The following is a 27,771-nucleotide window of genomic DNA, read 5'->3' as shown; positions in this document are numbered from 1 at the left end:
CACTAACTGCTTACATTAAAAAAGAAGAAACACCTCAAATCAGTGACCTCAGCTTCCACCTTAAGAAATAACTAGGGCTTCCCTGGTGGCGCAGTGGTTGAGAATCTGCCTGCCAATGCAGGGGACACGGGTTCGAGCCCTGGTCTGGGAGGATCCCACATGCCGCGGAGCGACTAGGCCCGTGAGCCACAATTATTGAGCCTGCGCGTCTGGAGCCTGTGCTCCGCAACAAGAGAGGCCGCGATAGTGAGAGGCCCGTGCACCGCGATGAAGAGTGACCCCCACTTGCCGCAACTAGAGAAAGCCGTCGCACAGAAACGAAGACCCAACACAGCCATAAATAAATAAATAAATAAAATTATAAAAAAGAAAAAGAAAAAGGAATGACTAGAAATACAAAACAGAAAAACAGTAGGGAAAATCATTGTAATCAATGAGTCATGACTGAAAGTTGTTGTTTGAGAAGATTAATAAAACTGATATACCTCTAGACAGAATGGTCAAGCAAAAAAGAGAAGATACACATTATTAATGTCAGGAACAAGAGAGATGACATCACTACAGATTCTACAGATACTAAAAGGATAGTAAGGAATATTAGGAGCAACTCTATGCCAATAAATCTGACAACTTAGATCTTTGAAAGACACAGACTACCAAATCTCAAGCAAAAAACGATAACCCGAATTGTCCTATATCAAAGAAGTTGAATTTTTAATATAAAACTTCCCACATACACACAAAAAAACTCAAGGTCCAGGTGGTTTCTCCTTGGTGAATTCTGCCGAACATTTCAGGAAGAAATTACACCAGTTTATACAAAAGCTTCCAGAAAATTGAAAAGGAGGGAATAGTACCCATCTCATCCTATGAAGCCACATCATTGTAACTTGATACCAAAAGCTGGCATTGCATTACATGATATGAAAAGAAAAGTGACCTGTTATTCTCATGAACATAGGTACAGAAACTCCTTTAAAAATTTTAGCAAATAAATGCAGCGATACGTCATGACCATGCAAGGTTTATTCCAGCAGTGCAGAGTTGGTTTAACATTTGAAAATCAGTCAGAAGGCATGTGGCCGAATCCAACATCTATTCCTGATAGGAATGCTCAGCAAACGAGAGATAGCAGAGGATCCCTTCAGCTTGTTTAAAGCTTCTCCAGTCAGCCTGCAGTTAGCGTCATACTTCACGGTAAAAGACTGAATGACTTCCCCCCAAGATCAGCAACAAAACAAGGGTATCTGCTCTGACCACTGCTTTTCCATATTGTGCTGGAGGTTCTAGCCAGTGCAGTAAGTCAGGAAAAAGAAATAAATGGTTTCTAGATTGGAAAGGAAAAGGTAAAATTAACCTTTGTTCATAGACAATGTTACTATCTATGTAGAAAATGTGTTGTAATCTACGAAAAGACTACTAGAACAATTAAGTGGGTTTAGCAAGATTGCACAGTCTTGGATCAATATAATTGTATTTCTGCATACTGCAGCCAACAATTAGAATTAAAATTACTAAACAGTACTATTCATAGTAGCATCAAAATATTAAATGTATAGAGGTAAATCTGACAAAAGACGTGCAAGGCCCATACACTGAAAATTATAGAACAGCTGAGAGAAATCAAGACTTGATAAATGTTTAAGAATTGGAAGACTTAATATTGTTAAGATGCCAGTTCTCCCCAGATTGATCTAGATTCAGTGCAATCCCAAACAAAATCATAACAGGTTTTCTTGGTAGCTATTGACAAGTTGATTTTTAAATTCATATGAAAATGCAAAGGACCTAGAATAACCAAAACAACTTTCATTAAGAACAGCATTAGAGTATTAACACTATCTGACTTCAAGGTACAGTAATTAAGACAGGGAATAGATCAGGGGGACAGAATAGAGAGCCCATAAGTAGACCTACATACATATGTAGACATCTGATTTATGGTGGAGGTACAAAAGCAGATCCGTGGAAAAAGGATAGTCTTTTGAAGACATAGTGCTGGAGCAGTTGGACGTCTGTATGTAAAAAAATGAACTTAGTCCATACCTCTTACTGTAAATACACATTAACCCAGAATGGTTCTTAGGCCTAAATGTAAGACATAAAACCAGAAAACTTAATACTGGAAAATCTTTGTGACCTTGGGTTAGGCAAAGATTTCTAAGATACAACACCAAAAGTGCTATACATGAAAGAAAATTTTGATAAGTTAAACTTTATCAAAATTAAACACTTCTATTCTTCAAAAGACACTTAATATTAAGAGAATGAAAAGACAAAGCATACACTAAGAGAAAACATTTGCAAATCATATATCTGATAAAGGATTTCTGTGTAGAGCATATAAAGAACTCTCGTAACTCTATAGTAATAAAAAAGACAACCCAATTTTTAAAATAGGCTAAAGATGTGAAAAGAACACTTGAGAAAAGAAGATGAGCACTTGAGAAGAAGCTCAGCATCCTTGGTCATTAGGGAAATGCAGATTCACGCCACCAGGGGACACCTCCACACACCCTCCAAACAAGGCAGTTGTTTAGATTATGATCTGTGTCTTCAAGCAAGCCCAAGTGGTAGAGCAGCTGGTGACCCAGAGTAGGATCAGTCTTAACAGAAGGACGGGCAGATTGGATTCAGGTGAAGTGCAGTACGATCTTTTTGTTGTTGGAGGACTTTTGAATTCTTTGGATTTAGTTGGTGGCTGACAGGCAACATTAAATATTTTGGTCCTTTTTTTCCTAGCTCGGGGAGTACAGACAGTGAGGAAAGTACAGACTCTGAAGAAGAAGATGGAGCAAAACAAGACTTGTTTGAATCCAGTAGTGCCAACACAGAGGATAAAATGGAGGTAGACCTGAATGAACGTAAGTTGCCTTCTTTTTCCGTATCAGCCGCTGTGTGTTGGAGATAGCCTACAGTATCTGAGATGTCTTCTGAAGGGTAGTTAAGTTGAAGCACATGTTGTCATTTGAGTCCCCTTGAAGGTTTAAGTCTCAAGGACCCGGCCTAAGGGAAGGAGCAAGTTACACCTTTGATGGGAGAGCATCTCTTTACGGTTTGGAAACCCTCTGTGTGAGTCTGGCTAGAGGACAGAGCACACTGGTAGGTCCATCCTGTGGCTGCAGAGACTGGGTACCAAAGCAAAAGGGGAAAGACAGTAGATTCTGGAAAGATGAGGAAAGACTGATCTGTAGAATCGGGAGTGCACTTCAACCAGAGGAAACACCTTAAAGCTCGAACAGTTTTAAATGGGTTCTTCACGGTTTATTTATGAATCCTGTAATCCTAAAACTTGTCCAGCTAAGTGCTTATTTATGTTTTGCTACTTGCTACGAAGACTTGTGTTAGCTGGCCTTCTAAAAATACTGTTAACTTCTAAGAGTTCAGACAAATTTTTTTGTGAAAGAGCCATGCGGGTTGCTACTGGGGCTTTCCTCAAGGCTGAAAGGGCTTCCTGTTATCCAGGAAGGCCTTTATGACTCAGTTCCAGAGGCTGAAACCCAGCTCTGGAGGTCAGGATCAACCTCCTCGTAACCTCAGAGTTTAGCAGTAATCCAGCAAATCGCACGTGTTACAGATCCGAAAACGGAGAGCCAGAGAGGAAGTACAGATCCTGTGTCCTCTCACTCCTTTCCCGGCTCACCTGCTTCACGAGGACGTGATACAGTTCAAATCAGCACACCTTTATCAGGTTTCTCCTGTGTGCCAGGAGCTTAGAGCCTACTGACAAAATGGAGAGGTTTACCGTCCAGTGTGATGAGGATGGCGGGCCGGGGGAGCTCGGGGGGGCCCGGCTCACCCCAGGCGTCTGCAGAGACCTCCCAGAGAATGGGATGCATAATAAGGACAAGTAGGGATCAGTCAGTTTGCACAGAAGGCAACTCACATGAAGGTGCAGAGCTGTTTAATATAGCTCAAGAAAAGGGTGAGGTGGTGGAGGTGAGGCCAGAGGCCAGAAGGAGAATTTTATCCTGAAGGCTGTAATCCTCCTCCTGAGGGTTTTACTAAGAATTACAGTATTTGATCTGTTTGGAGATGATCACTGTGGGCAGCAGCTTGAGAGCTGGATTAGAAAGCGCACACTGGAGACAGGAAAACCAGTAAGAGACTCACCATTACATGTGAGAAATGGCAAGGGCTGATCAGGACACGGGCCAGGTGGCAGGGAGAAAGGGACAGGCTGGAGGCCCTGATCTTTTAGCTCTAGAATGTGTGTGTGTTCATGTGTACGGTTCAGTAGTGTTAAGTATATTCACATTATTGTGCAGTAGATCCTCTAGAACTTTTTTGTCTTGCAAGGCTGAAGCTGTACCCATTAAACAACCACTCCCCATTCCCCCTGCCCCAGCCCCTGGCAGCCACCATTCTATCTTCTGTCTCTGTGAATTTGACTCCTCTAGAGACCTCATCGAAGTGGAATCACAGAGTATTTGTCCTTCTGTGACTGGTGTATTTTCCTTAGCATGATGCCCTCCAGGGTCATCCATGTTGGAGCGTATGGCAGGATTTTCTTCTTTTTTAAGGCTGAGTAATATTTCAGAGTCTGTGGTTCTTTGAGGTCACTGGGTGGGTGATATGTGACTGGGAGAGAGACCACACACTTGGTATGACTCACTGCCACTGTCACGGTGACGCTGGAGCTGGGTGTGGGGACAGGGAGAGGCGGAGGAGGAGCATCCCGGATGAAGGTCCCATTCACCCTTCCTCGATGGCGTGCGGCCTTACAGGCCTCAGCCCTTCTGTCTCTGCTCCTTGGGAAGGGCTTCCTTTGCACTGACAGGCCCACAGAGGTCGAGGTGGGGCCGGGGAGTGGGGGCATGCTCCTCTCCTAGGGCTCTGAGCTGCCTCACCCCCTGACTTTGAGAGCTTCCGCCGTCCCCAGCAATCTCTGTGGCTTCTTTCAGTGGTTTTTGGGACTGTTGAGTTTTTAATGTTAGACTAATTCTGGGGAGCTAATCTGGGAAAGAATATCCCAGAATGATAACAACAGGAAAGTCATTTTTGTGTAGCCTAATTTAGTTATGAAGTGGAACTTTGACTTGGATGGAATGAGTCTAGAACTTTGCATATGGTGGCAGGCAAAAATGCCTGTCAGGTTGACCCTTCTAAGGTTGCAGGTGAGGCTTTCAGACATTGAGGTATCATCCCTTCTCGGTGCCATTGGAGCCCAGCTGCACACACAGGGTGCAGTGCAGGAAGCAGGCCCTCATTTAACCCTCAGGACTAAGTAGATGGTCTTATCCAAATTGAACAAATGAGGAAACCCAGGCTAAGGGGAGTTAAGTAACTTGCCCAGAGTCACAGTAAGGTGGTGTATCTGTAAAATTGGTACACTTCTGTTGTACACAGGTACTTCTCGGTCATTTGTCTCGAGGAGAATCCCCAAACAGCTAGCAGATTCCCTAGTCTAGCATTCCTTGCTTACAGCCTGGAGCTTCCAAATTGTGATAGAAAACATCCCTGATAAAGAACAGTGGTCCCCACACCCAGCTTGTCCCAGCAAGGATTTGGGGATTCAGCATTGAGTACTGTGAGGGAAAGCATGGTGTGCGATGAGAGCAAACAAACAGACCTGATTTCATCTGAAGGGACACATCTCAGGTGTCGACCTTTAAACAGAGACCGGCAGGTTGGACCCAAACTGCAGCATGAGAGGAGCAGCACAGACAGGGAGCAGCGCCCCTGCAGTCCCGCCGCCCCCACCTCTGAACGCACTCCTGTGCCTGCAGGACCTAGAAGGTCAGCGAGAAAAAAACTCCTCTCTACTCTCAAAACTGCACTTCTGACACCAAATGTGTGAGTTTCCCACACAGACCATTTCTCCACACCAGCTGAGCGTCCTGTACAGCTCAGTTCAGGCACTGACTTCCTGGGCTTAGAGTCAGACCGCACAGGTTAAGGGCTCAGTCCCACAGGATAGCTGCCCCGTCCCGACCGGTACTTCTGACCAACTGGCTATAAATAGGGAGTTCCCGTGACCTCTTTGGGTTTGATTATTTGCTAGAACCACTCACAGAATTCAGAGAAGCACTTTACCTACTATTACCAGTTTATTACAAAGGATATTTTAAAGGATACAAATGGACAGCCAGATGAAGACGTAAATAGGACAAGGTCCAGAAGTGCCCTGAGCACAGGAGCTTCTATCCCCATGGAGTTTGTGATGTGCCACCCCCTGTCGCCAACCCGGAAGCTCTGAAGTCCTGCAGTTTGGGTTTTCATGGGGACCTCGTTAAGTGGGCATGATCAATTAAATCATTGATCATTAGTGATTAACTTGACTTCCAGCCCCTCTGCCCTTCCGGAAGGTTGGGGGAGGAGTGGTGGGGTAGGTCTGAAAGTTCCAACCCTCTCGCCACCTGGTTGCCCCTCGCCGGCCCCCACCCTGAGGCTGTCCAGGAGCCCCCAGCCGCCAGTCATCTCATCAGCACCCGTCTGTCACTTCAGAGGTTCCAAGGGTTTGGGGGGTGGGTGGGCAGAGACCAAACACATATTCCTTATTATGTCACAGGAAGCCTTGCTGCTGTTTGTGCTAACGGTAGTAGACTGCAGGGCAGCTGTGGAAGGCATGCGTGTGGAGCGTGGCCGGGCGTGGACTGGGAAGCATTAAGGTTGTTTCCAGTTTACTGCAGTTGAATAGCCAGCATGCTTTTCTTTAAAAAAAAAATTAACTATTTATTTTGGAATAATTTTAGATTTACAGAAAGGTTGCAAAGATTGTCAGGGAGTGGCTGTATACCCTTCACCCATCTTCCTCCCGATGTTAATGTAACCTTGGTACATTTGTCAAAATTAAGAAATTAACATCGACGTGTTCTTTTATGTGTGGCTTTGTCTTCTTGTGTGATAATCTCTATTGGAAAAAAATCGTAGAGAGGAATTGCCAAGGGATCAAAGGGAACACACAGTTTTATAATAGGGTAGATGTCTCCAAATTGCCCTCCAAGTGGCTGTACCATGTCCGCTTCTACCCACGGTGTATTAGAGTGCCCTTGGCCCACAACTGCGGGCTTTTCATCATTGCACCTGTTTTTGAAAAATACTTGTGTTATAGTAAACAACTGAGGTGTTCTCAAAATGAAATGCTTCCCCTCTTTTTAGCACCCAGCTGGTCTGCCAGCTTTGATGTCCCCATGGAGACAACGCACGGTGCTCCCTTAGACTCTGTGGGTTCTGACGTCTGGAGCACAGAGGAGCCAGTGCCGACTAAGGAGACAGGCTGGGCTTCTTTTTCCGAGTTCGCATCTTCCCTGAGGTGAGCGTGTGCGCCAGCTCTCTAAAGCTTTCCACACGAGAGCCGAGGATGCCATGGGTGTTGTTGACACTGTTTGTCACCTTGATTTTCTTCCAAGTTGAATATAGTGCCTTAAACAAGATTGAACATCAACAGGGGGAGATATTGACACAGCTATGAGTTACAAGAAAAACAGTCCTCCTCCTTCTCCTTTCGTCCAGGATGAACTGGGAAAGGAGTAGATCATAACAAAGTAGGCTGGGGAGATATGGCCAGGAAGTCAGTCAGCACAGTGCTGATGAAGGTGTCAGGACAGGCTTGGGAACGAGGTGAAGCCAAAGAATTCCTGGCAGACACCTCAGTGTGGAATATTATAGAAGAATGCAGAATGTATCTTGAATTTAATAGATAATGTGAACTTGTGTTTCGCTTGTAGCTGGTCTAGTACTGTAAATTAAGGGGTGTGACAGGTATGGCTGTCAATCTTGTTAATTGTAATTCTCAGTAACAGCAACCTATCATTTTGTAGTTTTCCTGAATAATATTGTCAGCATTTGAGTATTAACCATGGATTTCATGTCTTGTTAGACTTACTTTGATTTGATTAGCGTTGTTTTATTTCATCTACTGAAAAACAATCAATCTCCACCACCCCATTTGAAAGATTTTGTTGCTTTCCCCATCCTAACCAGTGATGTTTTTAAACAATCACTGGTAATGGAAAAGATAAGACAAACTGTTATGAACTAGCATTTACCGTTACAGACAAACCAAAGAGGAGGCTTTACAGCACCTCTAACAATAGCGGTGAGCCGTTATTCAGAGGTAAAAGTGAGATTTATGGAAAATACCTCCCGGATATGATGAATTATTTCACTGACTCTTCCAGTGCAGGACAATCAAGTTTCCAGCTCTTGCTTCTCGGGTTACTTGAGAATGTTGTTGAAGCGTCTCGCTTCCCTTTACAAGCCCTTGTGCACAGGCCATGTTTTCTCATTAAATATCATTAAGAGGGCCAGGCGCTCTAGGCAGTTTGGCTTGAGGCGATAAGGATTTTTGTAAAAATGGCACTGTAGATACAGTTCATATCGTACAGCGTACGCACTGCTGTCCCAGCCCTGGGAGCCTGGGGATTATGTGACCATGAGGGGCTGGGGGCATTTTGAAACTGTCTAGAAACCTCTGAGAAGTCCCTGTGTGACTGCCCTGCTGATTTAGCAGAATATCGGCCCACCCACACTCATCTGCTACTCCAAGCCGCCGTCCATGCTTAGATCTGTGTGTCATTCATTGGAGTCTATAACCAACTGTGTCTCCCCAGTGGAATTGGAACTGATGTTCAGAGGTTTTTGGGGAATAATGATAACTGAGGTCTGTTTCCCACTGCTAACCTCTGAATTTTCTCTCTTCTAAAAGCACAAAAGACTCTTTAAGGAGCAGTTCTCCAGTGGAAATGGAGACCAGCACGGAGCCAGTGGGCCCTCTGGCGCCCAGTGCGGCTGCGCTGGTAGTGCAGCCGGAAGGTGGGTGCAGCGCGCCGGGGCCCGGCCTGTGGGCCGCTCCTGTGGTGGTTGTTCGCACTGTAACTTTATGCTGAGTGTTCTAGATCGGAAAAGTTGTCTTTGTCCACAGAGCAGGTTTTTAAAAAAGTCCAGGGGCTCCAAGGACCCAGGAAAATGAGATGGTGGGTCTGATGTGCTCAGGGCTATTGAGGAAAAGAAGTTGTGTATGTTTGCCAGAACCACAGCATGCTGATCCTAGAGCAGTAAGGGATCTAAGTTACCAGTCACTCGGTTCCCTCAAGACACGAAAGGAAACAGGCCCAGAAAGGATGAATGGCCTAGCTTACAGCACCCAGGGTGAATAAAACCAGAACTAGTCATGTGTGCGCCAAGCCCATCTTGCACCCAGTTCTTTCGTCCCTTGGAGTTTGCTTTCTTGGTGCATATGTGTATGTCTGGGCACATTTCAGGCTCTGTGGTGGTTTATTTTCTTCCCACCTTTGTGAATAGATGAAATGGTCAAGGGTATCCAGTGGCTGTCTTTTTCAAAACATGCACTTGTTCGTTGCATAGGCCCTGAACTATTTTCAACCTGATGAGGGGCATGGGAGGTGGGGGGAGAGCGCGGAGGTTAGTAAAGGGGGCGAGGAGTGGGCGTGGATAGGATGTGGAGGAAACAGAGAAGTCAGTCCTGAGAAAAGGAAATGAGGGTACAGGTAGAGGGCACAGGAACCAAGGGGCAGGAAATTAATAAACCCAGAAATCAGTATTTTGTAAACATTCTATATAGATGACCTAATTTATCCCTCAGCGGTTCTATAGGTGGCTTCATATACCCCCATTTTGTGGATAAGAAAACTCAGGCGCAGGCTGGGTGCTTTGCCCCGGGCTCTGAGGTTGGTAAGTGGTAAGGTGGTCAGGCTGGGTGTGAATTCAGGAAGTCTGACTTCAGAGCCTACACTCATAACCAGTATACCACGTGGCTCCCTCTTATAGAACAAAGAAATAATCCACAGGGAACCACAAAAAGGTAACTTTAAAAAAGGAAAAGAATAGGACCCAAGTGTGGGACAAGTGAGAGGAGAAGGATGAATGAGAAGGGTACATGGATAAACCATGAACTGGGTTCTGGTGGGTTGTGGTTGTAGAATATACGACCGCCCGTCTGTCCTGCGCTGGGAACTGGAGAACGTGAGGGGCAGGAGAGTTGGCTGGGAGAAAGTTGGGTGTGCGGGTAGCTGGGGAGACTGGGGGGGACTCACCGGTCCTACGCTGCGGGGAACCCATGCAGCTTCTCTCCTGTGGGCATCGCCAAGAGGCAGCAACAGGCAGATCATGTCACTTTTCTTCTTCTTCAAGCAGTAGAGGTAACGCTGGGTGGCTGGGTCTGCACAGGTGTTCGTGACGCTCAGCTGTGTGTTCTTTTCAGCGCCAGGCAGTGTGGCCATGGAAGCCAGCTCTGATGGAGAGGAGGATGCAGAAAATACAGACAAGGTAACTGAGACAGTGATGAATGGCGGCGTGAAGGAAACTCTGAGCCTCACTGTGGATGCCAAGACAGAAACCGCGGTCTTCAAAAGGTAACCAGGGCTACAGTGTGCTGGCAGCTTCAGGTTGTTGGAGGGGGAGGCGGAGGGGAGAGAGACCGCAGATATTAACAGCTTTAATTTGATTCAAATGTGGGTTCAGACATGAACCTGACCTCTTTCTAATATCTCCGTTAAATTCATTGAATCTTAACAAAGAGATGGAGTTTGGGTCGTTAAGTGTTGCCCCCCGCCCCGTTTTCTTTAAAGATTATTTATTTACTTGTTCATGGCTGCGTTGAGTCTTCATTGAGGCACGCGGGCTCCTCTCTAGTTGTGGCGTGTGGGTTTTCTCTCTCTAGTTGTGACGTGCGGGTTTTCTCTCTCTAGTTGTGGCACGCGGGCTCTGTGGTTTACAGCACGCGGGCTCTAGTTGAGGTGCGCGAGCTCAGTAGTTGTGATACGCGGGCTTAGTTGCCCCGCAGCACGTGGGATCTTAGTTCCCTGACCACGGATTGAATCTGCGTCCCCTGCATTGGAAGGCGGATTCTTTACCACTGGACCACCAGGGAAGTCCCACCCCTCCCGTTTTAATAGTGTTTAGGAGACTGTAGATTCAGAACACTGATGGATTCAAAATACATGAGTATAAAAAACTGACAATCTCTAGCCATGATAGGAATTGCACTGGATACAGGCAGGCTGCAAAGCTTGGACCATCTAAGCCAAAGGTTTGGTACTGTACAGATCATTTTCTCCAGACATAATGCAGCCAGCAGAATTCAGTAGCAAAATGGTAGCTTTAAAAAAACATATTTGGAAATTAGCCTCACTTCTAAACTCATGGGCCAACAAGGAATCATAATGAAAATGAAAAACTTAAAACTGAAAGAGTAATGAAAAAGTTCTATCAAAACCTACAGACTGCAACTAAACCAGTGCCTAGAGCTCTGATCTCCATCTTACACAGACCCTTTCAGATCACGAGAAGTAATGCTTCCCAACTCATGAAGTCAAGCAAAGCATGAAAGAAAAAATAATTGTAGGCTACTTTCATGTGTGGGTCTATATGTAGAACACTTTAAAGTTAAAAGCCAGCAAACCAAATCCAGCAATGTGTTTTTAAGTCATGACCAAGGATGTATCGCATGAATGTAAGGATGTTATAACATTGTAAAGATTATTGAAGGTAATTCACAGATACAAGGATAAAAACCCTTTGGACCTTCGGTAGATAGACAGAAAAGCATTTGATAAAAATTAAAGTTGTTTGTGACTATTTAGCAACCTAGGAATAGAAAATAGCTACTGATAAAAGTGTCTACTGAAAGTCTACAGCAGACTTTATTCTTAACGGTGAAGCATTATTTTGAAGAAATAGTCCCTTCAAAGACATGACCCAGACAGCGAACCCTGCAGTGACTGCGTCTCTTCAGCACTGTGCTGCTGGTCTTAGCACACGCAGCATAAATAAAAACAGATTTGAAAGAGATAAAATGGTTATTGTTTGTTCGTAGGTTATGATTTTCTACATAAAAAATTCCAGGGCTTCCCTGGTGGCGCAATGGTTAAGAATCTGCCTGCCAATGCAGGGTACACGGGTTCGAGCCCTAGTCTGGGAAGATCCCACATGCCACGGAGCAACTAAGCCCGTGAGCCACAACTACTGAGCCTGCGCGTCTGGAGCCTGTGCTCCGCAACAAGAGAAGTCGCGATAGTGAGAGGCCGGTGCACCGCGATGAGGAGTGGCCCCCGCTCGCCGCAACTGGAGAAAGCCCTCGCACAGAAACAAAGACCCAACATAGCCAAAAATAAATATTAAATAAATTAATTAATTTAAAAAAAAAATTCCAGTGGAATCTATAGGTAAATATTAGAATTATGAGGAAAGTTTAACAAGTTTACTGGATGCACCCACAAATCAATTGCACCTTATAAGCCAACACAAGATGTCTTAGATGTGTCCCTCCCCCTTTTTAAATGAAAAGTTAAACCTTGTCTGTAACTAAGACTGAAAAAAACAAATGCCTAAATAAATAGGGAGATATACCATGTTTGCTAATGGGATGATATCTTTGGCATTTCTTAACAAATTAATCTGTAAAATGAACGTACTTCTCATCAAAATCCCAATGGAGTTTTTATGAAAGGGAGAAGCAGATTGTGAGATTCCCAGAGAAGACCAAGGGGAGCCAAGAATAGCCAAGGTCATGTTAAAGAGAGTAAAGTGAGGGGCCTTCACTGTATTAGGTAGCAAGACTTACTATTATTGAGGTGATGCGTGTGACCTAGGCACAGAGTTGTACAAACAGACAGACAGACCCCCTACACTTACGTGTTAGGGTGACATAAGCTGGTATGGAAGGAAGGGACTAATAAATAGTGATTATCCAATGTTGGAGAAAAATAAAACTAAATCTCTCAACATAAGTATGAAAGGCAAAACTACAACTTTCAGAAGACAGCATAAGAGAGTGTCTTACAACTTTATGGTAAAGGGTTTCTTAACCATAAAAAAGCCAAACCATAAGGGGAAAGATTAATAAATTTGACTTTATTTAATTTCTAGTATTCCAAAAGACACAATAAAATGAAAAGACAAGCCATAACCAGCAAAGAAACATGCAGTAGCAGGATATAGGAAGAACCTAATATCAAAGGAAGAGACACAATCTAATAACTTTTTTAAGTTGACAAAGGATACAAACAAGCCATTATTGGTGGAGGAAAGCAAGGAGCAGACTGACGGGTCAGCCTCAGCCTCGTGTCAGTGACAGTAATGATTCAGTGCTGTTCCACGCATTTTTGTTTGTTTGTTTGTTTGTTTTGGCTGTGCCATGAGGCATGCAGGATCTTAGTTCCCCAAACAGGGATGGAACCCGTGCCCCCTGCAGTGGGAGCGCAGAGTCTTAACCACCTGAACGCCAGGGAAGTCCCTTCATGCGTGTTAATCTATTAATTCCTATCTAAATTGTTACAGAAAATAGAAAAAGTGCAAAAGCTGCCTGGATCTTTTTATGAGGCAGTGAAATCTTAATTCCAAAACCAGATAAGGATAATTACGGGAAATGATCAGCTTATGTCACTTACAAGCAAACTAAATGGAAACATCCTATATAAAATATTTGCTAACTGAACCTGACAGTATACTAAAAATGATTCATAATGATCAGTCAGAGTTTATCCCTGGACTGCAAGGATGGTTCGGCATCAGGAAATCTGTCAGTGTAATTCACTGCATATTAATAGAGTGAACGAAAGTCATTTGATGTTTTTGATGAAGCTTTTGAAAAAAGCTATATATGATTAAAAAGCTATATATGATTAAAACACTGAGCAAAGCAGGAAGAGAAGTGAATTTCCTTAACTTGGTAAAAGCTAAATACCAAAATACTACACCAAAAAGTATACTTAATGAAGAAATTTTAGGTGCATTAACTTTAATGGAAGGAGCAAATAGGGATGCCCATTGTCACTGCCACTGTATAGGCAGTCCTGGGGAGTGTTAAGAAGAAAGGAAGAATAAATAGAGGTATAGGTAAAGATGAGATGGGAAGTGATGAAACTGATTATTTGCAGGTGATAATGATCAACTACAACTAGGTCAGTAGCAGACTTGTAAGATTTCAGCAAAGCTGCCAGTCAAGAGAGCAATTTAAAAAATCAGTAGCCTTTCTCTACATCAGTCATAAGCAACTAGGTTGTATATATAATAAAAAGGAAAGTGCCAGTCACAAAATACATCCAACTATTAAATTATTTAGGAATTATCTTAACCCAGATATCTATAGAGAAAACTCGAAAGTGCTAATAAAAGAAGCCACAGAAGAAGATCTGGACAAGTGAAGGCCATCACAACGAGATGGGACAGCTCAGTGCTGCAGAGACACCCACCATCACCAGATTAATCTGTAAGTTTAGTGCAGTCCCAGTCACAATTTCAGTTGGAATTTTAAGACGCTTGATAAACATATTCTAAAATTCATGTGGAATAAAAAGTTTCCCACATTGCTTAGAGAGCCATAGAAAGGTTAAATAAGAGACTTACCCTGACAGTACTGGTCATGCTGCAAAGTCAAAATACTTAAAACAGTGTGATATTAGCACACAGATAGTTAAAGGGGCCACTGTGGTGAGAGAGAGCTCAGTCCCAAGGCGGATGGTGTAGCAGGTGGTGGAGGCAGGCTCACTCCAAGGGAACCAGTGAAGCCTGAGCACGAAGGGTGAGAGCACACGTGCAGCGCCTCCTGTGTGCCCAGCGCTGTGCCAGATATTTCTCACGTGTTAACTCGTTTCTTTCTTTCAAGGACCCTATAAGATAAGTACCATGGCTATCATCCCACTTTCCAGATGATGAAAATGAGATACTGGAGTTAAGTGATGTGGCCAGAGTCTCATGGTAGTTAGAAGAACATGCAGTGTATCCTGACCTGTGGACAGAAAAGGACTTCTTTTTCAAAACAGAACAAAGCAACCTCCAAAAGCATAAACCTCATGCAAAGAATAGAATTGGATTACATCAAATTTAAGAATTTCTGGTTAATATAGTATTGTAGACAAAATTAAGAGGCAGATGGCACATTGAGGGGGGAAAAGCTTACAGCTCTAAATCAGTCAGAAATTAACATTTAATATTCAAACCAGTAAGGAAAAGATGTAGAAAACCCAAATCAGAAAATGGGCAAAAAATATCATTAGGCAGTTTACAGACAAGGAAACCCAAAGGGGCAAAACTAAGAAGAGATACTCAAAACTCATTCAATATCAGATACCTCTTACTAGACTGGCAGGAATTGGAGAGGTGGGAAATGCTGAGTGTTGGTGGGCTCTGGGGCTACAGGAACCCTGTCGCCCTGCTGGTGGGCATGCTGGCTGGAAGGATGGCCAGCATTTTCCGCTCCTGCGTGTAGAGCCCTGAGAAGTGTCCCAGCGGGTCCAGTGGGGCCCCAGCAGGCAGTGGCAGCGTTGCAGCCGTGTGCACAGAGGCACCGGTCGCTGTGAGAACGCGGTAGAACAGGAGGTGTGCACCGTGGGGTGCTGTGCCACAGGCAGCAGGAAAAGACGGCCCTGCAGACTGTGCTGGTACAGAGATAAATGCAGCGGGGTGTGGGTTCCAGGCCAGTGATGTGTCTCAGAATACACATACGAGAATGAAAGTAACATGTATTGAACACATCAGGATAGTCGCTTTGGTGGGCAGGGAGTGGAGAATGGGGATCAATTAGGAGGAGTAATGAACTAGACTTCCGTTCACGTTCCTCCTTGTAAATTGCCAGACCCGTCTGAAAGCCACCGAGAAGTCATCCTAAAGTGAGGTTTTTCATAAGCAAATCTGGGACAGGACCCCACACTAAGAATGATGGACTGTCCCAAAGGGAACCTTTAGCTGCCCGTAAAAGCTCAATTTAGTGCCGTCTTGGATTGTGTCAAAATGGGAATGCCAGACACAAAATAGGCAGAAGTCTAAATTCCCAGCCCACAGACAGTTGACAGCATTTGCTCCTTGTCTTTCTCCGCAAGAGCAATCTAAGGGGAAAATCATCCTTTCATGTTTCATTTCCCCAAGCCCTCTCTCTGACCCCTCAGGACCAGTTTTTACCTTTCTGGCCACTGTTCCTGGCTCTCTTTCCCTTCGTGGCGTGTCCTTCTCACGCGCTGTCAGAAGACAGCTGCAGAAACGCGTCCTGGCCCCGGCTGCACGGCCTCCTGCTCGCGTGACACCAGCCAGCAAGCCGATGGGGGGCTTGGCCCCGAAGGCAGAAGTCTTTAACTAAAGACTCATTCCTTCAAACAGGTTCATTTGACACCTTCACCGAGTCTGCAGTTTTGCTTATGTGCAGTCGTGGACATATTATTCCCCCAAATACCTCATTTATAGGAGTATTCTGAAACTCTCGTACATTTCTTTTTCTGTTTTGCACACTTGGCTTCAGAGTGTTGAAATCCTACCGGTATGTACAGTGACGTGGGACCATTCTTTACCAGACACCAGCTGCACTACATCGTCCCTCTTTCGGCCCCCACTTGTGTGTGACCCTCCCCTTCCGTGGTGTCCCAGTCGCGCCTGTGGTCCCTGTGATCCCCCCCGAGCATGCTCAGCCCCGGGGCTCGGATCCATGGCCGCCATGACTTCCAGAGCCATCTGCATGCGCCCTCCTTCTCCACCCGCTGCTGCCGCGTCGGGCGTCTAATGCTGCGTGTCGTGCTCTTCACTGCAGTGAGGAAGGAAAACTGTCTACCTCTCAAGATGCTGCTTGTAAAGACGCGGAGGAGAGCCTGGAGACGGCAGAGGGGAAGTCTGCAGCCCCCCGGCCCCCCAGCAGCCCAGAGCAGAGGTAACTACCTGCTTCCGGCCGTCCTGCCTAGGCCCTGCTCTGGCTTTGTCTCCTGGGAGCTGGGAGGGAGGTTGGTATGGCGGTGGGGGGTCGTTAACAGTTGTCCTCAGGTGTTCAGTGACTTGCACAGAAGCATTTTCTCAGTTCCGTATGGTAATCAGGGTGACTGAGCTGAGAACGTAGACATAACAGTTCATCTCCTACTGCAGAAGCTGAAAACTAACTGGTTTTTGGAGATTCAGTAACATCACTGGCTCTTTGAGAAATTATTTGGGCTGGAGGCGTCTCTCATGCTGGCATAACCCCGCCCACCCACCCCCCTTTTTTTTTCTTGATGAGGCACCAGGTTGAGGCTGATACTGAGCCCTTCCAGGATTGGGTTCCCTCAGCGCCATAGTCACCCAGCTGCCAGGCACACACGAGCGGCTCCCTAGTGCCCGGTTCCCACAGATGTGTCCATGTGACACGCGGGAGGGTTTCCTGGAGAGCCTTTCATATGTGTGGCTAAATACTGTCAACTCTCAGATGAGTCCCTCTTTGGTTTTGTTTTTGCGAAATATTTATCTTGTCCGGATGAAGTGTGAAAATCCCACCACTAGAGCCAGGGGATTTGAAATGTGACGTTATCTGTCTAGTCACCTTTTGCCTAGACTGAGCCCGTGGTCTGGAGGGACAGGCCCAGCCAGAGCCCCAGCCCCCAAGGGCCACCCTGGGCTGTGTGCAGCCCCGCAGGCAGGGCGAGGGCGGCCTCCTGTTGCTCCAGAGCTTGCGTGGGAAGTTGAGGACTTGCCCTTGGACCACAAGGACCTTCGCTCAGCGCTGCGCAGACTGAACTGTTTTGATTAAATATATCCAACTTTGTATATTCCTTCCATAAGGAATAAAGTAACTTTTAAAGCCATTGCCGAGAAGTACTTTCCCTCTCAGCTGACGCCCCCAAATCTAGGCATTTTAGGGGCAGTGTAACCAGTGGGAACCAGCAGGGGGCACTCTCTGTTCACTGGTCAGTAAACCTGTATGTTCGTAGTGTAGCAAACCCTGCTTTTGTTTCTCTCATGGAAATTACAGCTGGGATGAGGGGTTTGCTTTTGTAATTAAAAACGCGTGTGTGTGTATAAAACAGATCAGTTATAAGAGCTACTCGTGCGTGCCGGCTGTAGTGGTGGCTTTGGGAGGAGGGGACGGGGTGGCACTCCGGCTGCAGGGGAGCTAGCCCCAGCTGTGCGTCTAAGGGTCGGGCAAGTCACTCTTTTGCCGAGGGTTCGGTATGTTTTTTTCAGAGGTCCTCTGTAGGTGTAAAAACCTAAGCAGTCCTTGTCACCTCCCTAGTGTCTCCCTGTAAATTTCCTTTGTATGGAGAGCCGCCTACAAGGTATCTAGCCTGTCCCACTTTGGAGTCGTTGCTCCTGGAGCGTGTTCTTGGTTTCTCTGGCATGAGTGATACAGCCTGCCTGTGGGATCGGCTCCTGGGCTCCGGAGTGCAGAAGTGTTTGCCTCGGGGGACCCACTTGCTCTTCGTGCAGAGAAGCATCTGGGATGAGGAGCCCTGCCTCTCCCAATCTGCAGGACTCAGGCAGTGGAGGAAAAAGGTGGGGAGAGCCAGCGGGAGAAGAGGGGCCATCACTTGTCTGCCTGTCCTTCCTCCGTCCAACACATATGAGTGCAGCAGGCACTGGTTTAGGCCTCGTGATAAAACAGCAGCAAAACAGACCCCACAGATAATGTATAGGGACATGAAGAGTAAATAAAGCTGGATGAAGGAATAGGAGTCCCACTTTAGGTAGGGCAGTCGGGCATCTGAGCTGCTGTCTTGGCGGGGACAGAGGTAGGTTTTCTGATGTGTCACATTTGCATTCTAAAAGCAATTTACGGTACTGTTGACGATGAAGATAGCCATTTGGGACTTTCTGTATGCAGTCTTACCGAGATCGTTCCTGTCACAGCCAAATGTTAATTTTGACGTTGACAGAGGTGCACTATTGCACGTAAAGCTTTTCATTGCCACAAAATTTTATTTTTCAGTATTTATCAAGTATGTACGGTATCTGTGCCAGCAGTGTGCAAACAGGTACCTTGCATACGTTGTATACTCATTTCTTTGGGGGGGGTTGTTTTACAGGGGGAGAAAACTGAGGTGAGAGAGGTTAAGACACGGCTTGTAAGTGGCGAAGGCAGGGCATGTGCCCGGTTATGTCTGGTTCCAGAATGCAAGTGCCTGTGTCTGTGATATATTGAGACACCATGGAATGTAGGGAGAGTCTGCTGTGTGAGTGGAGCTGACTTCATGGGTCTCTGTTAGGATTAGCAGGGGTCTGAAGCACTCTGTAAAGTTGGAGTGCCGGTTCAAGAGTACTTGTGCTTCCCAATTTCAGCCCTAAACATCTTTTCCTAAGTCTCGTTCATAAGATGTAGGTCACATTGTAGTTCGGCAGGAAGGTCCTGGGTACCCTGTCACCACTTTGTTCCTTTCGTATCCCCCTCTCCCCCCACCCCCACCCCCTGCAGCGTCACCCCTGATGTTCGCTTCGGGGGAGCACGTTTGTTAAAGTGCACACCTTTGTTCTCAAAGTTGGTCCTTTTACAAACTTTTGTCCCCCCCACCCCACCCCCCAGTAGCAAAATCCCATTTTTATCAAGTGAAATTTTATGTGGATTGCAATGTACAGAACAGAGGAAAAGCTGTTTTGAAGGAGGGATGAGCAAACAGCTCCTGAAGGTTCGGGGACCACTGACCAGTCTGTCCCTGTGCTTCTGAGGGGCTGAGGCGCGGTGGGTCTCACGGAGCCCCTGCTCCTCTGCAGCCCTTGCTACGTGCTTAGTTCGCCGGAGCTGAAGCTTAGAGCAGTTCAGTTAGATTTTCTGGAGCTTTAGGAAAATTCATTTAAGAAGCATTTCATGAAGTAACTGCTGAGTGCAGGCTTTGTGCTAGGCGCTGCGCAGACAGTATTCGAATAAACGCTCCCCACCCTCGGGGAGCTACACGGAGTTGGTCTCACCCCGCAGGACTGAGCAGTCGAGCATGCCGGGCCATGCGGCGGTTAACGGCCCCGTATGATGAGCGAGCTCCGCCGCCGCTGCCGCCGCCGCCGCCGCCGCTGCTGCTGCTGACCGGGGACCGCAGGCGCCACCGTGCGGGGTCCGGGGCTGCGTCGGGGGCCCGCCGAGCCACCGCTGCTGCACGCACCCTGCAAGGGATCAGGACCAGCAACCTTTATATTCTAGAGTCTAAGACGTTGTACAGAGAAACCCAGAAGTGTACAAATATTGCACATTGACAAATACCAAGAATTTTTGCGTATGTTTATATTGTATTGTTCTAAATAATGGGTAGCCTGTGAAATAAGATCTTGCCACCCATGTAATAATAGTAGTAATACTATAGTTAAAATGGCTGTAAGAATAGTTTTATAAAAGTGAATACACAGATCTATTGTATTTGAAACATAACTATTTGACAATTATTAGTGTGACCAAAGTATTAGGCAGTTTTCATACATTTTTCACCTTGTACAAAGTTCTGAATTCATTTTTCTTCCAGGTTGGCGAGGAGTTGTAGGATTGAGATGCCCTCTAAGTGTTATTTTGGTTGTTCTAACTTACAAAAGTGATTTTGAATAAGAAATTCTTGGTGTTCTTTTTATAACCAGTTTTTGATTGGTAACTGTTTTCTGTATTGTTTAAAGCGGATCAAAAAATGTAAGTCTATTGGTAGAGATTAAGTATTTATTGCTACAACTTAGTTGATAAATTGATGTTATTGTAAAGCCATATGTTCTGTTAAAGTCTTGTTTGCTTGAACTGATTATCCCTACAGGTGAAACACTAGAATATTTGGAGTGTACATGGCTTGTGGTTTGGGTTTTTTTTGTTTTTGTTTTTTGTTTTGTTTTGGTTGTTCATCTGCCTTTTAACCCATTCACCAAAATTTACCTTGTTAACAAGCAACACCAATGAAAGTTTCAGAGCAATCTGCGTATCTAACATACCTAAATCATATTAGGCAAGTCAGTGGAAAAATGCTCGTGCTGCTAATGGAATTAGAGTGCGTTCATTTTACAGGCTAGTATTTTTAAACTAGAAATCAAAATCCGGCACCTAAGCATGTTAATTGTTTTACTGTACCTTGTGAGGTTTTCACTCGTAAATTCTAAACCAGTGTATTTTTTTTTTAAGAACTGGTTTGTGTACATATATAGTGATTATGGATACTAATTCAATGTAATTTATAATTTTCTATGTCAGTATAAAAATACATCACAGCCTTCTCAAACAGCTGAAGCAATATATTGTATATTGCCATATTGTCTGGTGAAAGGGTTAAATTACTTCACCTCCTGCACTTTTAGATGCAAATCAGTTTTTCATTTCTGTAATAGAAAATTATTCACGTATTTTTACATCATTTGTTTTTCCTGACCAGTATTTAAAACCAAAAGGATATTCTGAAAAATGGCCAACGATTTTTTTAGAAATAGCATCCCAAGCAGCGTGCCTAAACATTACATTGCATATGGAAATAAAAAAATCAAATGTCTAATGCCTTATTTCTGATTTACTTTTCCATTGTAAATGGTGTGGAAACCCTTCATGAGGTTTCCCGAGGCAGGCCTAGCCCTCAAGGACAGTGGAGTCGGCCGTGCCCCTGGGACAGACGGCAGGGCTGCTGTGCCTGGCCTTCGCGCGCCTCCTCAGGGACCCTTTCTGTTGGGAGCTCCTCCCAGAAGACACTGCCCTCGGGTGCTCTCCCCAGGACTCTAGCACTGCCAGAGGACAGGGCGCCCTTCGCTTGTCTCAAGGACGCTGACTGGTGCGACCCGGACCTCGGGGACTGTGGAAGGACGGCGCGCGCTCGTCTCGCCTGGTAGAGAGCTTTGCGGGCACCGGCCTGGCTCCAGGGGCACACGCGCTGCCCCTGTACCGTCTGGATTTGCTTGGCTTCTCCATCCCACCCAAGGTAAACACGGTGTCTTGTTTCATCCCACCCACTGCTGATGAAAGGGCACTCAGGGTTTCTCCTTGGGGGGGGGGTGTTTTGTTCTGCTCGACTCGCGACTCGCGTGGCAGGGAGGGGGCACGGGTGGGCAGCACAAAGGCTGTTGGGGGTGGGAGGGTGCCAGTCCCGGGGGCAGGAGCGAGCACAAGCTCACTGAGTTTCTACTTTCATTTCTGTGGGTTGGCCGTACTGAATGCGAGACTAACAGATGTCTACGACACCATACCTGTATTAAAAAACGACAACAAAATAAAGCCTGATTCTTTGTTTCTAGAGTCTTCTCTTGTACCTTGCTTGGGCTTTAATAACTAGGCAGGGTGTGGGGCCTTACGAGAGAACCACCATTGGTGTTTGATGGGTCGGGCTTCCTGACACCAGCTCTCGTGCTGCATGCACCAGATCCTGCGCCGGGGAGACTGAGCGGCTGCGCCCAGGGAAGAGCCTGCTGTCCGCGGGCTCGGGGGCTTGTCCTGCCCGGACGGCGGGAGCAGCCAGAGCCCACCGCGCAGGGGCTCCGTGTACTTTGCTCAGGGGATCTGCTGCGAGCTCGTGCTGTGTCTGTCCTCCGTGTACGACACCTCCCCAGCCTGGGGTTTTGGCATCCGGCCCCAGGAGGTAACTGTGGAGGTAAAATTTCTCAGGTGTTCCATAGCGGTGTTCAGAATGTGAGGCTGTGTCACAGCTGCTCCTTTTCCCTCCTCTGTCTGTTTGCATAAGCAAGTGTCCCCCTGGTTGTTATCAGTCCCCCAGAGCCAGCTAGTCACCACGTCCCCCTGTGCTAGTCTGGGCACACACCCCTGGGCCCCCAGACGCCGCAGGCCCCGCTGAGCGCTCAGAGCCGTGGGCTCCGGACCGGGGCTGGCATTCACTCACAGGCCGCCCCACCCACCCAGGATGGAGAGCTTCTTTTTGTCTCAGCTGCTTTTTCTGTCCGATGGGGAAACCACAGCCACAAGTTCATGGACTTAAAGCACATAGAATAGTTCTTGCCTTACTGTAAACACTTCATAGATGTTAGTATGTGCTGTCTCCTCACTTTTCAACCCCTTAAGGTCACCTACTGGCCTTTCTAAATCCTGGCTTTGAGCCTCTGGTTCTGTTTACAAGCTGAACCTCCGGAAAACTCGAGCACCTTCACTCCAGGCAGATGGATTTAGTCATTTTTCAGCTTCAGGGTCGGCTACCTCCCACGTGCCAGCTCTGGCCCAACACCTGTGTTTACAGGTGGTTTTCCTGGGACAGAGCTACGTCCCTTCGTTTGTCCATTGTCCACTGCTTTTGCACCAGGGTGACAGGCCAGGAGTCGTGTTCCTTGTCTCGCTCCATAGCCGGTGTTCATTCTTTCCTTCGATTCGGTTTCTTCTCTCTGGATCCTGTTCCCGTCCTTACTGATACCTTTTTGGCTCGGCCATTCATTTTCAGCAATCAGTGCGTGCTGGCGTTGTCCTTACCATCTGTACCAATCGTTCATTACTTACCTAATGAACCGACGACACAGTGCTGCCTTTGAATTTATTACCCTAGTTGGGTTATAAATGCTTAAAGGCAGGGACCCCTCCGCTGACTATTTCATACTGCCTTACGTAAGGCATTGAGTGGTTTGGTTTTGTTTCTCCTGTACAATTCTCCACTTGTTAACGGAAAACTGAGTTCTTAAAGCACTGTTCTAAAAGCTTTAGGTGCATTAACTTTTTTTCACAGCAATTTTGTGAGATAGATAGTTACCCTCATTTCACACGTGCATAAGAGGGACACAGAAGTTAAATAGTCTTGTCCAAGGATGCTCAGCTAGCAAGTGACAGAGTTGTGAAGATCAAGTGTAACACATTTAAATATATAACAGAACAATGCTCGGCTATGTAAATGCTCAATTAATAACTAGCTGTTACAGTGCACTCCCAAACAAATCTTTCTGGAATTTTTTTTTTTTCTTAGAATTTGTCAATTTGATTTCAAAGTAGAGCAGTGAGTGGAGACTATGAAACATCAAGTGTTTAATAGCCAGTAGAACAATAGAAATGTTACAGGCGTAGCGATGGACAAAGCCTGACAGCTACAAGACAGTTTCAAAGCAGGCCAAGGTATGTATGAGAATTACGTTTGATAAGCTTACAGGAGTGGAGACTTTTGAGGGACTTGTGGGAATGCCCCTTCTTGCTCCTGGACCCGACCCTTAATTGGCTGCTCTCATGATTCACTGGCAGAGTTGAGTAGTTGCAACAGAGGCCACATGGCCTGCAAACCGCAAAATATTTACTGTCTGGCCCTTACAGAAGAAGATTGCTGACCCCTGAAATAGATCAATGAAATGGAATAGAATCCAGAAATAGACCCCACAAATACATGGTGAGTTGATTTTCAACAACATTGCCGAGGCAATTACATGGGAAAGGAAAGTCTTCTCAACCAGCAGCTGGATATCTGTATGGGAAGAAATTAACCTTGACTCCTCTCAAACACCATATACAAAAATTAATACAAAATAGATGGTAGGGAGAATTCCCTGGAGGTCCAGTGGTTAGGACTCCATGCTTTCACTGCCCAGGGCCCGGGTTCAATCCCTGGTCAGGGAACTAAGATCCCGTAAGCTACATGTCACGGCCAAAAAACAAAAAATCTATGATAGGTCTAAAACCATAAGCATTTACACAAGCTTCTAGAAGAAAACAAAAATACCTAATCAGCTTTGGAATGGGCAAAGAATTCTTAGGACACAAAGCGCAAATCATAAGGGAAAAGACATGGGGCTTCCATCAAAATGACATTTTTCTGTCCTTCACAATGAACAGGTAGGCCAGGAGAAAAGTAATCTCTGTGTGTCCTGACAAAGGACTCATGTCCAGAAAATAGAAAAGTGCAGATCACAAATGAGATGAAAAACCCAATTTAATAAATGGGCAAGAGACTTGAACAGATCATCACAAAGAAGATATACAAGTGACCAATAAGAACATGAGAAGCTGTTTACAGGCATTAGTCACTAGGGGATGCAAATTAAAATCGCAAAAAGCTACCGTTTCCCATCCAGTAGAATGGCCAACGTTAAGAAGACCAAGAGTACCAGATATTGATGAAAATGTGGAGCTAGTAGAACTCAATGTATGTCCACAAGACGTACAAGATGTTTGTTGTCAATTTGTTCATAATAATGCAAGATCAAAAACATGTCCGACAGCAGGAAAATGGGTAAGCAGATTGTAGTATGTTAATAGAATATCTCTCAGCAATAAATAGGGATGAACTATTATAAATGCAGCATGTTGTATGAATCTCAAAAACATGTTTAGCAAGACACATGGAGTACGTACCGTATGTCTTTATATGAAGCTTTAGAACTGGCCAGACTGATGGATGGTGCTGAAAATCAGAACATTGTTTGGTCCTGAAGGAGAAGGGGGGGTGGAGGGATTGGTAATAAAGGAATATGGAAATCTACGTCTTGTTTGTGATCGTGGTTACACGAGTGTAGATGTTTGTCAAAACTCACTGAACTCTACACTTAAAACCTATGCGTTTTATTATATGTAGTTTATACATTTTCCCCCACCCCTTAAGATAAGAGAACGGAGAAAAATAAACACTGTTGAGGAGAACTCACTCCCCATGTCACATAAGCCATCATGGAATTGCCATTCCTCTCCAGCAGAAGAGGGGTTTGGGAACAGGATCTTGGGCATTCTTGGGTTAGTGTTTTCTGGAATCCAGTGTGGCTTTGCCTGCCCATGGAGAAGCTGCCTTCTGGGTTGCCCTTTTCATACAGGAGGCTTTTGTCCTTGTGTGGGGAGACGCCTGCGTTTGTGTGAGTGCTTCCTGTGAGCAGGTGGGTGCGTTTAACCTAGGGGTCAAGTATTAGGGAACCTCCAAGCCATGTCCTTCAAGACACGCTCATTAATAAAATGAGTATTTTGAATCCATTTGCTGTGTTTTATTTCCCAGAGGGATGCTTTAGAGGGATTAAAGGCCAGTGGGGGAGGGGGCAGTATTTACTGTCTCCTCTAAGGCTCTCACCAAGCTTTTGTTACAGGAAGATAATAAAGGGGCAGCATTGAGGGAGTGGCATGAAAGTGGGCCCAGCACCTTCTTAGGGGCCCAGCTACACCACTGACCCTGGCGTAATGGCTGAGTCTAATGGGTGAAAAGGATGAAGCACCGAGCAACATGAGGGGCAGTTGCAGGTCTCAGGTTTCTCTGTGGAATCTTAATGCAGGAGTTAACACTCTCGGCCTCTCTTTCCCTCGCCTCTCAGTCTCCGGGGAGGTCACGGTGATTTACCTGGTTACTCCAGAGAGGATCTGCGCTTTGTCTCGAGAGCCCCGTGTGCTCTTCCTTGCGTTCGCTGGCCTGCAGAGGAGTGTCCTCTGGTCTGTTGTCTGTGTGTAAGCTGTCCAGCTCTGCTAGTGGCTAGGTACGCAGCTGTGTGAGTCAGGAGTGCGGGGCTAGCAGGCCCATGTCGTCACACATCTCAGGTTAGACTTTCCAACTCGGTTTTCTCCATGTGTCTCCCAAGTGCTAATTTTCACTTATTTCTGAGCTTTGGGGTAGAGAGAGTTTCCCCTAATCCACCCCCACCCCCAAACAAAGAAAAGAAAGGATGTAAGTTGCTACGCTACATCTAGATTCTCTTTAAAAGGCACGGTCAGACAGGGGTTGAGAATAAAACCCAGCAATATGTTGTTTGTATGAAAGTCATAAAAATGACAAAGGCTGAAAATAAATGAATAGAAAAAAGGGGAAAATGCAAACAAAAAGAAAACATGACAGTATCAGGCAAAGCAAAATTTAGAGTTAAAAACACTGTTTAGAGACTGTGCATCAAACTATAAATTGTAGCAGCCAATCGTAATTACTAGAAATGCAAGGAACGGGACTTCCGTTTCCAGCTGTGAGCGTTTTTATCAGATTAAACATCCTGCCAACAACAAGTTTTATAAAGCTAGCTCTTTGGGACTTCCCTGGCAGTCCAGTGGTTAAGACTCTGCGCTTCTACTGCAGGGGGCGCAGGTTCGATCCCTGGTTGGGGAGCTAAGGTCCTGCATGTCGCACGGCCCGGCCTAAATAAATAAATAAATAAATAATAAAACTAGCTCTTTGAAGGCACTGGAGAGCAAACAAGGCCGCAGGTGCTCAGAGGAGAAATGCACTGAAGTGAATCTGATATTCGATACCACTTTTCCCCTTTTGGCTTTTGCTGATTAAGTAACATGAGGCGCAGCAGAAAGCAGAGGCCCTGAGCTTTCAGCAGCCTTACAGGGCTGGGAAGACCTTGGAGTGAAGGGTGACGGAAGAAGCCAAGACAGAAGGGACAAGATCCTGGAGAAAAGAGGATCATAAAGTGAGCCTGACATTCACTGCTCTTCCTCTCAAGGCCTTTGATGAGTCCTGAACTGTGCAGGGAGAGATGCCAAAAAGCCAAGTAGAAAATAGCAGCTAAGAAGAGTCTAGACAGCTAAGTGTTGGGGAAGCAGGATTGGAGCTTAGGGACTCGAGGAGGGACTGGTAAACAGCAAAACCACCAAAGGACCACAGCCTAGAAGTAAGAGCAAAGACCAGTCTTAGCAGGAGAAACAAATTCCCTCTGAAGGAAAACTGCACCACCCAAAGCCACTACCATTTTTCATACACAATGTTGGCTTTCAATAAAAATTTCTTAGACGTGCCAAGAGACAAAACATGCCAAGTATTTTTAGACTTTAAAATGTGATTAAGGGGCTTCCCTGGTGGCGCAGTGGTTGAGAGTCTGCCTGCCGATGCAGGGGACACGGGTTCGAGCCCTGGTCTGGGAAGATCCCACATGCCACGGAGCAGCTGGGCCCGTGAGCCGCAATTGCTGAGCCTGCGCGTCTGGAGCCTGTGCTCCGCAACAAAAGAGGCCGCGATAGTGAGAGGCCCGCGCACCGCGATGAAGACTGGCCCCCGCTTGCCACAACTAGAGAAAGCCCTCGCACAGAAACGAAGACCCAACACAGCCATAATTAATAAATAAATTAATTTAAAGAAAAAAAAATTAAAAAAAAAAAAAAAAAAGAATGACTGCATTTATAAAAAAAAAAAAAAATGTGATTAATATAGTCAAGAAAATAGATGACCCCTAAAGGACTGGAATCTATCCACCCCCCCGCCAAAAAAAATCTCAAATGGAAATTATAAAACTGAAACATACAGTAATTGGAATTTAAAACCC

At 45.7% G+C, this 27,771-nt stretch overlaps 1 protein-coding gene across 28 annotated transcripts in view; it reads left to right on the top strand.

Moving 5' to 3' along the window:
* PPP6R3 (protein phosphatase 6 regulatory subunit 3) overlaps positions 1 to 21,865 on the top strand; it is a 130,017-nt gene extending 108,152 nt beyond the window's left edge. For 12 of the 28 annotated variants that reach the window (XM_082342864.1, XM_082342863.1, XM_082342862.1 and 9 more), the window contains 8 exons: positions 2,743 to 2,864; positions 5,620 to 5,739; positions 7,102 to 7,255; positions 8,651 to 8,757; positions 10,166 to 10,316; positions 16,196 to 16,213; positions 16,481 to 16,597; positions 17,248 to 17,498. In XM_082342864.1, the coding sequence (XP_082198990.1) occupies positions 2,743 to 2,864; positions 5,620 to 5,739; positions 7,102 to 7,255; positions 8,651 to 8,757; positions 10,166 to 10,316; positions 16,196 to 16,213; positions 16,481 to 16,597; positions 17,248 to 17,443 (985 nt within the window). In that variant the 3' untranslated portion in view covers positions 17,444 to 17,498. Of the gene's footprint in view, positions 1 to 2,742; positions 2,865 to 5,619; positions 5,740 to 7,101; positions 7,256 to 8,650; positions 8,758 to 10,165; positions 10,317 to 14,569; positions 14,753 to 16,195; positions 16,214 to 16,480; positions 16,598 to 17,247; positions 17,499 to 19,600 lie in introns of those variants that run through there. The other 16 variants (XM_082342860.1, XM_082342857.1, XM_082342854.1 and 13 more) reach the window with 7 other exon arrangements.
* Positions 21,866 to 27,771: the final 5,906 nt, after the last annotated feature.

Source organism: Balaenoptera borealis (genome assembly GCF_965194805.1).
Source record: "Balaenoptera borealis genome assembly, chromosome: 11".
Taxonomy (NCBI): Eukaryota; Metazoa; Chordata; class Mammalia; order Artiodactyla; family Balaenopteridae; genus Balaenoptera; species Balaenoptera borealis.
Note: the sequence above shows the minus strand (reverse complement) of the source record. Positions and strands in the feature narration are given on the sequence as shown.